This window comes from Phascolarctos cinereus, unplaced genomic scaffold (genome assembly GCF_003287225.1).
Source record: "Phascolarctos cinereus isolate Bilbo 61053 unplaced genomic scaffold, phaCin_HiC Scaffold_3;HRSCAF=262, whole genome shotgun sequence".
Lineage (NCBI taxonomy): Eukaryota > Metazoa > Chordata > Mammalia > Diprotodontia > Phascolarctidae > Phascolarctos > Phascolarctos cinereus.
The window spans coordinates 45,253,397-45,268,800 of record NW_027555736.1 but is presented as its reverse complement, the minus strand read 5'-3'; the positions used below and the strand labels follow the sequence as shown (position 1 = coordinate 45,268,800).

Here is a 15,404-nt window from a genome sequence, read left to right as displayed (position 1 = left end):
CGGCCAAACTTCTTGAAAAAAAAAATCTACACTTGGTGTTTCTTCTTCTTCTTCTTCTCCTCTCACTTTCTTCTAAACCTTCTTGTATCTTGGCTTCCAATCTCATCATTCAACTGATCTTGCTCTTTTTAATTGTCAGTTCTAATGACCTTTGCTCAAGTTTCATCCTTCTAGACCTCACTCTGTCTTTTGACACTATCAATGCTCCCTTCTCTCCTGGACTCTTTTCTGGGTTTTTGTGCTAGTGCTCTCTCCTGTTTATCTCCTGGTTATTTATCTAACCACTAGTTGTCAGTCGCACCTCACTAACTCATCATTCATGTCATGCCCACTGCTCTGCTCTGGAACCCTCTTTTCTTTGCACTCTCACATCTGGTGACACCACTAGCTGACAAGGGTTCAATTAGCATTGCTATGTAGCTAACTCTCAGATCTACAGATCTTTTATTAAGGAGATTTATTCCACGAAGTTTGGATTCAGTTAAAGGCCCACACTTGATAACCCAGAGGGCCATGTGGCCTTGAGGCTAGTGGCTAGTTTCTCTCATGATCCTCGTGGAGATCCAAATACTTAACTGCCAAACTGCACGTCCATAGACATTGCCACTCAACATCTCTAAAACAGAATTCAGTATCTCTCCCTTCACTACCACCATTCTTACAGTCAAAGAGGTTCACTTCCTTAGTGTCACCCTCACCTTCTCACTCTATATATTCAACCAGTTACCAAAGTTTGTCATTTCTATCCCCACAAAAATTTTCTCACACAGATCCCCTTCTCTTCAGTCATAAACCCACCACTCTGAATCCGATTCTTATCCTTTCTTACCTAAACAATTATAATATCCTCATATTTGGTCTCATTAACTTAAAGCCCTCCCCACTCTAAACTATTCTCCATACAACATGTAACATAAAAATCAAAGGGATTTTTCCTTAACCATGTCATTCCCTACAAAATAAATTCCAGTGGCTCCCTGTTATCTCTGGCGTCAAATATAAATGTCTTTACTCGGCATTTAAAGCTCTTTACAACTGGGCCCTTTTGACCTCTCCAGTCTTCTTACACAGTATTACTCTTCCTCCACGCACTATACCATCCAGACATACTGGTCTGCTTAGTCTTACTGTCTCCCATGTCTGACACTGTCTCCAGCCTTATGCCTCTGCACTGGCTGCTACCCAGGCATGTAACTCTCCGCTGATGTGTCCCTCTCAGAATCCTGGGTTTCCTCGACTACTCAGCACAACCACCACATCTGACCTGAAGCCCTCCCTGTACATCATCGCTTCCCACAGTTCCTAGGGCCTTCCTTCCTTGTTTGTATCCTCTCTATTCTTAAATATTAGCCTTTATTTCTCCCATCAGAATGTAATCTTCTGAAGAGCGGGGACTATTTCACTCTTGTCTTGGTATTCCTAACGCTGAACACAGGGCCCAGCACACATGGAGCTAGAAATGTCAAATCTCACTTGTGACTCCCTTCTATACGAGGCTTTTTTTACCACTTCATTCCACGCTGATCTCCTTCTTCTAAGAGTAATACTTCAGAGTTAAAGCATTCTACATTAATATTCATTCCACAAACTATTAATTATGAGGTAAAAATATAATCGCCTATGCTCTCAAAGAGCTTACACTGGAATGGAGAAACATGTACACAGATAAAAGTCTATACAAAACACATGCAAATACAAGGTAACCTTGGGGATGGAGGAGGCCAAGGAAAGACCGACAAAGAAAGTGCTGCTTGAGATGAATCTTGACAGAAACCTTGGATTACAAAAGGAGGTGAGGAAGGAGAACATGAAGTAACAGGAGATTTTTGGTTTTATTACTTTAGTAATTTAATATGCTATCACATAGTCCTCAAGCCCTTCCTTAATTACTGTATTTATTCATGGAAATAAAATGTAGTCAGTATGAAAATTGACTCTGCTGAAAACTATCCATTTCTATTTATTTTAGAATTATTTATCTTTTTTTGTTGTTGTTGTTTTTAAAAGCATTCTTATGCCCTGTGAAGATTTAAACTTTTCTAAAGAAAATTCAAGCCAATTGGCCTTATGGAGACACTTTACCACCCCTGTTCCTCCTATCACTCTATACATCCAGAACACCCTCTGGTGGGGAAAACTGAAGTTAAACTAATAGAATAAATTAGATTTAAAGTGCAAAAATATAAACAGATTTAACTGAAATCTTTGCTGAAAGCAGGTACCCTACATAACATAAAATACAAGTTTGGCCAGCCAACATCCAGATGGTCTTAAAAAAAACAAAATCATCATGAAGTTAAGTCATGGTCTCAGATTCAACTTTCCACTAAGTTCCTTTAAGTGGAAGGAACGTCTGGTTGGACAAACTGCTGGAGGAGCCTTGCTATAGGGCGAAACAACAAATACTGGGAAATGAAGCTTAATTAATGGATGAAGCATAAGCCACCATTACTCAATAATGGTCTGTTTAAACACTTCCAGTGACACAGAATTAAATATCTAAAAGGGCAACATGTTTCACTCCTGAATAGCCTCAATTGCTAGAAACATTTCCCATCAAAGTGTGCCTCTTTTTAACTTCTTCCCGCTAGTCCTATTTTTGTTCTCTGGAGTAAATACAATAAATACACACAAATTAACACATAAATACATAAACAAATAAATAAATAAAATCTAATTCTGCATCTGGTGTCAGTGTTTCAAAACTAGTAAAAAGTGGTTCAAAATTAGTCTCTTTTACAGGTCTCCTCCAACCACTCTTTATATGGCTTTACAACACACACAAATAAGGTCATTCAATTAAATTCAGCGCACGTGCTGATTTTGAGATGGCAGGACATCCCCAGTTGGAAATGATGGAAACTAGTCACCATATTAAGAAGCTGGATTTGAATACTGGTCTTCCTGACTCCAAGTCCAGTGCTCTAAATATGATGCCACCTACCCACCTCTAATACTAACTAGAAATAGAAATAAGAAAGTATAATTAAAGAAAACAAATCAATACATTAACCATGTCTGGAAATGTGTATCTCATTTTGCACTTCTATACTTTTATTTTCCTTGCAAGAAACAAGAAGGCTGCTTTATCACTGGTCTTCTGGAGTCCGCAAATGTTCACTGCATTCAGCAGAATTTTGAAGGATTTCAAAGGTGTTTCTCTTTACATCACTGCGGTCATCACGTAAACTGCTCTGGATCTGCTCGTTGCACACAAGTCTTAGCAAGTTTCTCTGAATTCTTCACAATCATCATTCTTACTTTACAATCCCATTACTTCATTTACCATAATTGCTCGGCTATACCTCAATTAATGGATACCCACTGTTTCCAGTTCTTTGCTACAACAAAACTTGCTCCCATAAATGTACACATGTATAATTTCCCCCAACCTTTACCCTTGAGAAAGGAATGCCTAGTTGCGGCATTTGGGGGAATCAAACGTCTGTACAGTTTAGTGACTTTTGATGTATAGTACCAAATTGTTTCCTAGAATGCTTTGGCCATTTACTTACTTCTCCTCAAATCTGCCATCCACACTCCTACCTTTCTGTCTCTTTATTCCATTCCTTTCTATTCTTCCAATAAAAACCCTACATAATTTTCACATCCCAGCGAAACTCTTACCTGTTCATTACAGTTCCTCAATTCTCACTCTGAGTCTTTTTCAAAACCATTTCCAGTTTTCACTAAAAGATCACAAATGAATGACAGCTGAGTTGGCTTCCCTCACTCTCCTGGCCTACAGTGATCTCATCTGTAATACCCATTGGTATTGCCAGATACTTACTGTTACTTAACTGTTTTCAGCGTATCTTGTCTTCCCAGATGATTTTCTGACAGTAGGCTGTGTTGCTTATATAAAATATTATATATAACATTTATTATGATATCTATATTTATGTAACAATTACATTATACTTATCATAGAATACATAATTATATGCTGTATTATATAATGAGTCACATATTATATATTACATTTGGGTGAGTGTATCTCACCAACAGCACTTAGTGAAGTTCCTGGAAGCTCCTCATAATTGCTCAATGAATATCTGGTGGCTGACTGTATGTATATATTTTTAAGATTCAGTAATCCATTTAAAAATTCCTAATATTCCAATAGTGTTGCTCTATGGCAACCAAGAGTTGCAATAGAACTAAAAATGAGTCATCACACAAAAGGCACTGGAGAAGCGGGCACGGACAGGCTGCAATAGATAATAAAGAACAAAAATAAGAGAAAGCACTCAGGAATTGTATGATAAGAAGAAAAGGCAGGCTGGTCACGTGGAAGGAATGAGGGATGACACTGGAAGAAGCCCAACTGCTCCATTCCACCACACAACGGCAAGACAAAGTAAAGAAACCCTCCAGAGCATTAGACGGGTCCCCAGTAGAGGATGAACGGCAAGCCACGGACTAGAGCTACATTGGACTGGGCAGGTATGGATGGCTTACAATCTACACCATCAGAGGGAATTCCTCAATCAATGAGATTATAGGTGTATTTGCATATTGTAACAGCACACATAGGCCCAAAGATTAAAATGCCAAACGTTTAAATTTTGAAAACTGTTTTCAAATTCCAAATGCCTTTATCACTACATAATTTACTCTCTAAGAAACAGCTGAACTCTTTACTCTTCATTTACTTGGTGTTTATGTTGTTCGTCTAAGTAAGATTTCTCCCAGTATTTAATTTTAATTTACTATGGTTGGTATATTAGATAGATCAGTTTGCTTTATATAATCTCCTACTTTGAGAACAACTATCTTAACTGTTTTTGTAACAGGCTATCAGGATTAAGTGACTTGCCCAAGGTCACACAGCTAGTTAAATGTCTAGCTATCCCTAACATGCTTTTTAAAAAGATTTTTTTTCCACTGAAAGTTGCAATGAAAGCAGGCATCACTTTAACCAGTTCAAATGCAACTGATGATAATTTGTTACCTTAGAAACACATAAAGGGTTAATCACATCTTAAAATTATTTATTTTGCAAAATGTCTTAATTATAAATTATCTTTAAGAGATTAATTCTATTCTAGATTTTTCATTTTCATTCAGCACTTAAGGATCTTCCTGTGCTGTACAGACTGTCTGTAATTTCCTGAGTCCTCATATATTTTAAGCATCTTCATATTTGAAATTAGGTTGTCTTTAACAGTAGCAGACAAAGACCCTGGGAATACTTAGAGCTATCCCTAAAAGGGAACTACTAAGAGAGTCCATTTTTTTTCTTTCCCTACTGCCATCAAATCAACAGGTATTAAGTGAGTTTCCTATGAAGCTTTTCCTAGAAAGTATTTTTAAAAGATTTTTACACTAAGGTAAGGATAAATAGTTTCTTTCATAAACACCCTTTTATATGCCTAATTAGCTAATTCTTCTGGAAAATTATTTTTTAGAAAAAAACTCATTTTATTGATAGAGATAGTAGCCGTATTTTAAGTATGTCTATCGTGTTAGTTTTTTCACAGAACCAGGTTTTTTTGTTTTGTTTTTTTAATCATCCCTATAATCTTTTTTGGTTTTCAGTTTATGTATTTCCTCTAAGTTTCAATACCTCTTTTTTTGTGCTTATTTTGTGCTTATTAGCTTTCTAATTTTTAAAATATATATTCAATGCTCTAATATTCTCCTTTGGTTAATGTGTGTTTTTAGGGATTTAATTTTTTTCTTAAGGACTGCTTTAATTGGATCCCAGAAATTACTGAATACAGTTTCTTCACCATTACTTTCTTTCATGAAAGTATCATTTCTATGATTTGTTCTTTGACAGACTCATTATTTAGGATTTCACTGTTAAATCTCCCTTGCACCTGTCTTTTGTTTACACTCCTTGAACTGATTACTATTTTAATTGCATTATGGTGTACCAAAGGAAGTTTTACTATTTCTGCCATTTTACATTTAGTTGCAATGTCTTTGTGAACTAATATACTGTAAATTTCTGTAAAAGTTCTATGTGATGCTCAGAAATATGCACATTCTTTAGTAATTCCATTTTTAAAATGCCATAAGTCTTTTGGTTCCAATTTCTCCAGTAATTTGTTAAATTCTATATTTTTCCTTTTGTTTACTCTTGTGAGATTTGCCCAAATCTGAGAGACACTGAAATCTCATAATTATGTTACTATGTCTTTTTTTGTAATTTAATTTCCCCTTTATGAATTTAGATGCATGCTATAGTGTTTGAACACTATGATAGTGACATAGATTTGTTGTCTATGGCTCCTTTGAGTATAATATAGTCTTGTTTTTCTCTGTAGAGTGAATTTTTGCTTTAAAATTGTCTGACAGCATGACTGCAACTCCTGCTTTTTCAAATTTACCTAACGTAGGAGTGGGGAACCCATGGCCTTGAGGCGATTTTGTTCCAGTCTCTCATTTGTTATTCTATGTACTTCTTTACTTTTAAGGGGTGATCCTGGTAAGCAATACAGTGTGGGGTTTTGTTTTCTTAACCAATCTGTTACTCCCAATTACACTGTTTCATCCATTCACAGTTAAAGGTTTTAATCCATTCACAATTAAAGGCATTTAATGGCACAGTGGATAAAGCGCTAGACCTGGAATCAGCTCAAATAGAACCTCAGACACATAATAATTCTGTGACTCTGGGCAAATCACTTAATCGTTGTCTGCCTCAGTTTCCTCATCTGTAAAATTGGGATAATAATGGTATCTACTTTCTGGGGTTGTTGTAAAATCAAATGAGATGCTTGTAAAGCATTTGCAGAGCTCTGAAATACTACATAAATGCAGAAACCAAACAGTTTGGTTTCTGTTTTCTTTCATTTATTTCTAGTTTAGCCTTTTTTCTGAATTAGGATTTATTTTTGGTTCCTCTCCTGCTTTTAGGACAGTACTTGTTCCCTACAATTGTTTTACATAACCTTTCTCAAGACAACCCTTTTCAGGCGCAGTGGATAGAGCACTGGCCCTGAATTCAGGAGGACCTGAGTTCAAATCTGGCCTCAGACACATAACACTTACTAGCTGTGTGACCCTGGGCAAGTCACTTAACCCCACTGCCTAACCAAAAGGAAAAAAAAAAAGACAACCCTTTTCCCACAAGCAGTCTTCTCTTCCCTTCCCTCTCAGCTCCTCCCAGGAGTTTATCAGCCCTTTCCCTGGTTTTGGTGGTTGTGCCATTTGCTTCTCTAGCTTATTTTACAGATGAGGAAACTAAGGTAACGAAGGTAAAGTGACTTGCCCAGGGTCACAGAATCATTATGAGTCTGAGGCTATACTGATTCCAGGCCTAGAGCTCTATTCACTGCACCACCTAGCTGCTCCTTTTACTTAACTTATTAATTCCTTTTTCCCTCTTATTTAGTCATATAATTCTTCACCTCTCTTTCCCCTTAACTTTTTTTAGTTAGTAAAGTTTTTAATTAAAATCTTCCATTTATCCTTTTCAACTTCTTTTGTTGATAGTTTTTTTCATTTTCTAAGCCTTTTCTACAAAGGATTTCTTTAATTTGTTCTCTTTATTTTCTTCCCTTTCTGTCTATTCTAAACTTTTATTCTTTAATTCATGAGCATTAAAATTATTTATATCTTCTTTATTCTCTCTGTATTTCTCGTGGAATTAAAGTGTTCAAATAGTTAATTTAGAACTCACTCTTGAAGACTTATATGAATTGATGCAAAGTGAAGTGAGCAGAACTCTGAAAATGTTGTACACCATAAAAGCAATATTGAAATGATGAATGTGAAAGTCTTCAGTATTCTGATCAAGACAATGATCCAGGACAATTACAAAGGATCCATGATGAAAAATGCTATACGCCTCTCGAGAGAAAATTGATGAACTCTAAATGCCGATTGAAGCATACTTTCTTTTTCTTGTGGGGTTTTTTTTTTGGTGTGTTTATGTATGTTTTCTTTTGCAACATGGGTAATGAATGCCAAATTGTTTTGCATGACTTCACACGTATAATCGATATCACATTGCTTGCCTTCTCAAAGGGTGGGGAAGGGGTGGGAGGGAAGGAGAGAATTTTGAGCTTAAAATATTTAAAAATGAATGTTAAAAAAATTTCACAAGTAATTGGGAAATATTTAATGAATTTTTCTTTACAACATGACTAATGTGAAAATACGTTTCACAGGAATGTATATGTAGAACCTATATCAGATTGCATGCAGTCTTGGGAAGGGAGGAGGGGAAGGAGAAGGAAAAAATTTAAAAATATATTCTTCAGTGACCATCACCAAGTAAAGTTTATTGACTGTATTTCTCCTTATTTAAATTTCGCCTTTGACACCTCACAGATTATCCTGTAGCCCCTCTGTTTGCTGAGAGATTACAGGTGTTATTTTCCTTTTAATCTTACACTGAATTGATTCACATACATCCCACAATCATCTCTATTTTCTAACTTCTCTCCTCCACTGATAACACTCTCACATTTTGGAGTGTGGTTCACAAAACATACTAATTCACTTGTAGGGGCTGGAAGAGGAGAAGATCTGAAGTTTAGGTGAATCAGGTCTGCTCCTCCTCCCCATGTCTTCCATTTCTTTAAGTTACATTTTCATCTTTATCTTTTTATGTACTCAAAGAAGGAAATCTCCTAACTGAAGCTGTTGTTACTATTTTTAATCCTTTTGTTGTTGTTTTTTTCTTTCTCCTTCTAGTTTTCCCCTGATCAGTTTCTAGAGAAGGGGCAATTTCTTTCGCTATGTGTACTTTCTTTGGTAGTTGTATTTATTAACCTTTCTGGAGTTTATGTTGTTTGAGGTACAGGCATACCTCATTTTATTGTACTTTGCAGATACTGTGGTTTTTACAGATTTAAGGTTTGTGGTAACCCTATTTTAAGGTCTATGGGCACCATTTTTCCAACAGCACGTGCTCACGTTGTATCTTTGTGTCATATTTTGATAATTCTTGCAATATTTCCAATTTTTTCATAATTATTATTATTTCATTATCATTGTTTCACTGATCTGTGATCAGCGACCTTTAACCCATTATTGTAATTGTTTTGGGGCACCATGAATCGCACCTATATGAGACACTGAACTTAAACAATAAATGTTGTGTGTGTTCAGACTGCTCCACCAAACAGCCATTCCTTGTCTCTTCCCTCTCCTCGGGTCTCCCTATTCCCTGAGACACAACAATATAGAAATCAAGCCAGTTAATAACCTTATGATAGCCTCTCAGTGCTCAAATGAAAGGAAAAGTCAATCCATGTGGCAAACTTCATCACTGTCTTATTTTAAGAAACTGCCACATACCGCCACCCCAAATTGCAGCAACCACCACCATCATCATCAGTCAGCAGCCATAGACACGGAAGCAAGACCCTTCACCAGCAAAAAGATTACAACTCACTGAAGGCTCAGGCGATGGTTTTTTGCAATAAAGTATTTTTTAATTAATGTATATACAGGTTTTTAGACATAATACTATTGCATACTTTAAAAACTACAGTACAGCGTAAACACGACTTTTATACCCACTAGGAAACCAAAAAATTCATGTGACCCACTTTATTGCAATATCTGCTTTACTGCAGTGGTCTGGAATCGAACCTGTAATATCCTCATATATGTCTTTATTTCTAAATTGTATAATCTGCTCATGTCTTGATTTCGTGTGTGGAAATGCTTCAAACGCCTCTCTTTTTTTTACTGAATGTGCTTTATTTTAATGGATAAATAGGCTTAGGTTTACAGATGCATCTTGAGCTCCTTTGCTTTTCAAAATACATTACTCCATTCCCTTCTATGGTTTCTTGTGGGTAAAGAATAATCTTGTGTGTCTTCAAATTTCCTTCTCTTTATATTTAAAGGTCTTTGTCTTGGTCCCTTGTCCCTTGCCCCGCCCCTCAGAAACAATCTGTGGGTTCTTAAACTGGGGCACCATTTCCCTATACTCAGAATTTCTGGTTTTCTTTTATTATTTCTTGCATTGTGGTGCTCAGGTTTTTTGATTTACCATGTTTTTCAGGCAGGCCAATAATCTCTAAGTTGTTTGTACACATGCTGTCCTCAAGGTCAATGTACTTTACTTGTATAGAGATGATGTGGTTGTTTTCAAACATTACTGCTTTTAATTTATCTTTTTCCACATTGTTCTTCACTTACGTTTACTTTTATTCTCAATTCATTTGTTCTCCCTTTGGTTCTTTGGAAAAACTCACCAACGTGGATTCAAGTTGTTCTATTCTGCTATACTCCCAGGCTCACAACCCAGCTATCAGCATAGACTCCTCATTCTCTCTTACCACTCCCTTGCCCCCCCTATCCAATCTGTTGCCAATCCTGTTGATTCTACCACTTGTATCAGACCCCTTCTCTTCTCTGACATTGACACAACTCCAGCAGGCCTTCATCACCTCTACCTTAAATAGCCTGCAGATTGGTCTCCATGTCACAGTCTCTCCCCACTCCAGTACATCCTCCGCTTCACTATCAAGCTGATCTCTCTAAACACAAGTCTGACCATGTCACACACACCCTTACTCAATAAACTCTAGTGGCTATTTTCTAGGGTATACATACTTTAAAAAATGTATAACTATTTCAGTATCTTCTTTTGTAATCCAATGTACTATTTTATGCATTTATGACCTGTATTGTGAGAAGGGACCCACGGGTTTCTTTAGACCATTAAAGTGACGATGGAAAAAAGGTGAAGAATCTGTGCTTTAAGGGAGGCTAAGAATTCAGGAAGAGGAGGGACAGAGCAGTTTGGTCATAATCCTGCAAGAAGGTGGGTCTGTCAATGGATACTAAAGCAGGAGGAACATAAAGCAAGCATGATTAAATGAGTCATTTCTTCACATTTTAAAGGTATTTCTCCCCCACCCATACAATTCTAATCAGACATGGCTAACACAATGATTCTTAAAATGTTGTATAACAGTAGTCTCTAATGAGATCAAAGTGAATCCTATCAATTTAATTATAAAAAGGGTTTTTAATCAGCTACCATTTACCTTTCTGGACTAAGGGGCTCCTCATTTCTCATCCATCTGATGACAGGTGTAGGAACTCCTGAGGCAACACAGGGCAAGACTGCACTTTGCCCAATAACTCTGATTAGTGGTGAAGGCTGGCTCAAAAATACCAAGTTGGATGAAATCTCAGGATCTAAAAAAGTTTCCAAAATAACAGACAATGATTAACAACTAACAATTTAAGCCACTTCACTAATACTAATTACTGGATTCAGTTCATGTCTTTAAATTATGGGCATTATCACATTAGGCAGCAAGGCAGTGTATATGAAAATCAACTTCAACAAACTAATTCAAAAATATTGTCTACTACATGAAAAACACTGTGAGTCACTGAGACATAAAGATGTTTAACATACAGCCCTGTTCTTCAAGGAGTGGACAATCTAATGGGAAAGACGTTCATAAAACTAAAATACAACTTCGGAAGTGTTCTAGTGGTAATAAACAAAGTGTCAAAGGAAGTAAGAGACAGGATAACTTGGAGCTAAGGTAACTAGTAAGGCCTTCAGGAAGGAGAAAACATTTGAACTGAGCCTTGAAAGACAGATGGAATTCTGAGGGGAAGGTGGGGGGAATATGATTATCAGGACTTATGATTTTGTTGATAGAGGAACTCTCACCAACACTGCATATTGTCTTGGAGAACTAACTGCTGGATGCTCTAAGAGGCTACAGCAGTCATATAGTGTAGTAGTGTAGCTTCAGAGGCAGGACATCAACCAGGATCTTACTATGCCTCTGGGCTTAGGGGCAAGAAGTTAGAAATAAGAATTCAGGCAGAAGCAAAAACAGCAGCACCAAAGGTATAGCACATACAAACACGTACAGAATGTGTTCAGAAAATGGCCAACAAAAAGAAAAGAAGGAAGGAAGGAAGGAATGGATTAATAAATGGATTGATACTAATACAAAGGTTTGCAAAGCACTTTAAAAATATTACCTCATATTACCCTCAGAACAATCATGCGAGGTGGCTGCTATTATCTCCATTTTGCAGACCAGGAAACTGAGGCAGATAGAGATTAAATGACTTACCTACGGTCACACAATTAGTAAGTATCTAAGGCTGGATCTGAACTCAGATCTTTCAGACCCTATATCCAGCAATCTAGTCACTGTACCACCTAGCTGACTCTTACAAACTATTTAGATGAGCAAAAAGGCCAATGTGACTGGAGTATAGGGATCTTATAAAGAAGTGATGAGAATAAGGCTGGATAGGTAAGTTTGGGGTCAGATTTTAACTGACAAGAAGAACAGTAGCAAGCTACTGCAACAACATAAGGATGAAGCAGTAAAAGACCAAAACAAGGTGAGTGCTTCTCTAATTGGAATTAAGGATATAAATGTATTTACTTATGCAAATTTTGAAGCCATGAAGGACATGGAAATATATGTAATACTTTTTTTTTAGTATTTTCTATAAACCTAAAGTCACCTGATTAATTTAGTAATATAAAAGTATACTTGAAATATAGGTTTAACCTGGTTTCCTATATACTTATCACATTTGATATATTAGAGATAATAAGGCCCCAAGAAAAAAATTGAAAAAAATTTTTTTAACTTCCTACCTTACACACACACACACACACACACACACACACACACACACACACACACACACACACACACATACACACACACATCCTATCTCCCCGAATTTTTGGAAGAAGAAACCAAAAAGGTTCTTAGGAAAACAATTATCCCTCACCACCACTAATTTTGAGCACCAAAAATAGAAAATCTAAATTTAAAATGTAATTGTTTGTTAATGATAGAGGAATCAAAAAGTTAAACTCCTGATAGTTTTAGGGCCAAAAATGACACTTCGATTAAATTGCTTAAAACAAAACAGAACTTTTAGTCAGAAACCAAATGTAAGTTCTAATTTATGGTATAAATTTCATATAGATTAGAACCTGGGACTTAATTTTAAATGTGTAAAACAGTACTGAAAGGTTTTATCACTAAGCATTTATACTTGCAGCAAAGCAATAAATAACATCAAATAAATTTCACCCTAAATACTTGTGGAATAAGAAAAATATATTCAGTGGCTAAGAAAGGTCCCATAAAAACACTATTACCACTAAAAGAAGTCAAAATATTCTGGAATAATTAACTGTCATCATTTATAAAATCCCCCAATACTTCTTTTCAGTGGGACTAAAGTAATATTCCTAACAAGTATAATGCAAATGGTCATTTGTGATTTTTGTTTCATTAACAAACTATTTGGTTATCTTGGATGATCTCCACGTTTCCCTCCTTGCTATGATTTGCAACTTCTAAATAAAAAATACAATCTGTATATTGAGATTTCAATATTATTAACCTTTTTGCAATTTAAGAAATGTCTTTTCAAGGAAACAAAAGGGGTGAATCGTTTTCAATTTCATATTAGATGCTTTCTCATTACTAACGGCCTGCGTTTGGATCTTTTTTTGGTTGAAAAGTTAGCTGTTCAGAAACAATGCAAGTACATCGCCTCCCAAACCACCATGTTTCTTCTCACCTACTTTGGCAGAAAGAAAATGTAGAAGATGGACCAAGACATCAGAGCGCATCTTTGCACTCTGCAGGGACGCTGACATGTTATAGAGCCTTCTAAAGAGAGGATGAAAGAAGAGCAAGGAGAGCAGATGGAAAAGCTCTATCTTCACAGTCAAACATTTAGGACAGAGCCATCAGAGAACACAGGAAAAGATCTTCCTGGCTTGGTAACTGATTCCCAAACAGGACAGTTTTGTCATGGGGTCTGGCCCTTCTGCACATGGGCAGGTTCCAGAAATAAGCACAGGTAAGATTTTTCATTCAGAGACAAGTTTTTAAACTCAGACACAAAATATGTCACAATCAAGGAAAAGAATGCAGGGAAATTTTTAAATGCTTAATAAGCCCATATTAGATTAAATAAGTGAAAAAGTTTTCACCTTTGAAAAAATCTTCATAAATGATCTATTACACTTGGGCCACAGTACCTTTCAGCAGTCAGTGCTTCTGCCCTGTGGGCCCAGCACTAGGCAAGCTTAGGGGATGATCTGTGCGTGAACAGTGATTCTGGTCAGTTCAGACGGCCTTTGTTCATTTAAATTAAATGCCACCTGTGATCATTTCTGATGCTGATTATGAGCTTACAAGCATCCTTCTAGGCAACAATGTAAGTGGGGGGGGGGTGGAAGGATTATTGGAAGGAAGGAGAGGCGGAGGGAGATCAAGGGAAAGTTATTTCAAAAGTATTACAGTAACTGCTGGCAGAAGGTCAGAAGAACTTTACTAAATTCACATATCCAAGCAAAGCACTGTAGTCACATTCACCAATTGTCAAGAGAACTAAACTGTATTACTGGTATGTTCTATGTGTCACCCAGCAAACTGAGGGAGCTCAATCATTAACACCCGTATTGTAAACAAAATAAGGATGTTTTTAACTGGAAAAGTTTTTAATTATACTTTTTTTAAAAATCATGAGATCACTCATGCATTTTTATTTTCATTCATCTGTTCTCATTCATTCAATAAACACTTATTTAATACGCTCACTATATCAGTTACTGCAGCCAGTGCCGAGGACACAAAAATCTTTTATAAATCTATGAAAACAGGGAGGTGGGAAATCTACAAATGAGGATCCTCCACAGAGATAATCTTTTCTCCAGGTCCCTGGATCCTGAAATGCAGACTCCCTGAGTGGGAACATTGTTGTGGGGATGCATCAGATGAGAAGCGAGCATTAAAGTAACCCGAGCATAAAGGATAACGCTCACTGAACTTCACCATTCATTACTGTTAGACTTACTCAAAGATGCATTGCACAGGCACGTCTTTCAAAAGTGCTGTCAATCAAGACTTACTGCAATGATGACAAAATGGGTTTTTCCATGGATGGGCCAAACACCAACTTCTATTGAACACACTGACCACTCTATTTAAAAATGACAAAAAGCAGAAATGTATATAACAATTTTATACCTGGAAGAACTTTCAGCTCAGCCTCCTCACTGTACTTAGGCGGTCCACCACTTTCAATTATGCAGCGATAAAGCCCTCCATCTTCTTCAGTAACATTGCTGATAACCAGAGCTCCGTTTGGGAGTTTGATGACTCTATCATCCAAAACAAGTGGCTGTCGATCCTGCTCCCACTTCACAAACGGGACCAAATCAGCATTGACTTCACAGTTGAGTACTGCACTGTTTCCAGCATAGACTGATGAAGATTCTGGCTGATTGGCAAACCTCGGAAGACCTAAAAGAGATGGGAAGGGAAAGATGAAAATCAAGCATTCATTGCTCAGAATGTAAGGACTCTCATTCCTTGAGTGCTTATACCCTAGAAACGATTTACTAAAATATATGGAAAAAGTTAAAATTCATATGAAATATAAAACAGCAAATAAGTTAGATGGCAGGG

At 36.7% G+C, this 15,404-nt stretch overlaps 1 protein-coding gene across 1 annotated transcript in view; it reads right to left on the bottom strand.

Annotated features, from left to right (window-relative positions):
• NEO1 (neogenin 1) overlaps positions 1-15,404 on the bottom strand; it is a 291,634-nt gene that overhangs the window by 178,656 nt on the left and 97,574 nt on the right. Inside the window, 2 exon segments of the mRNA XM_078150794.1 lie at positions 10,965-11,118; positions 14,964-15,239. Coding sequence (XP_078006920.1) covers positions 10,965-11,118; positions 14,964-15,239 — 430 coding nt within the window.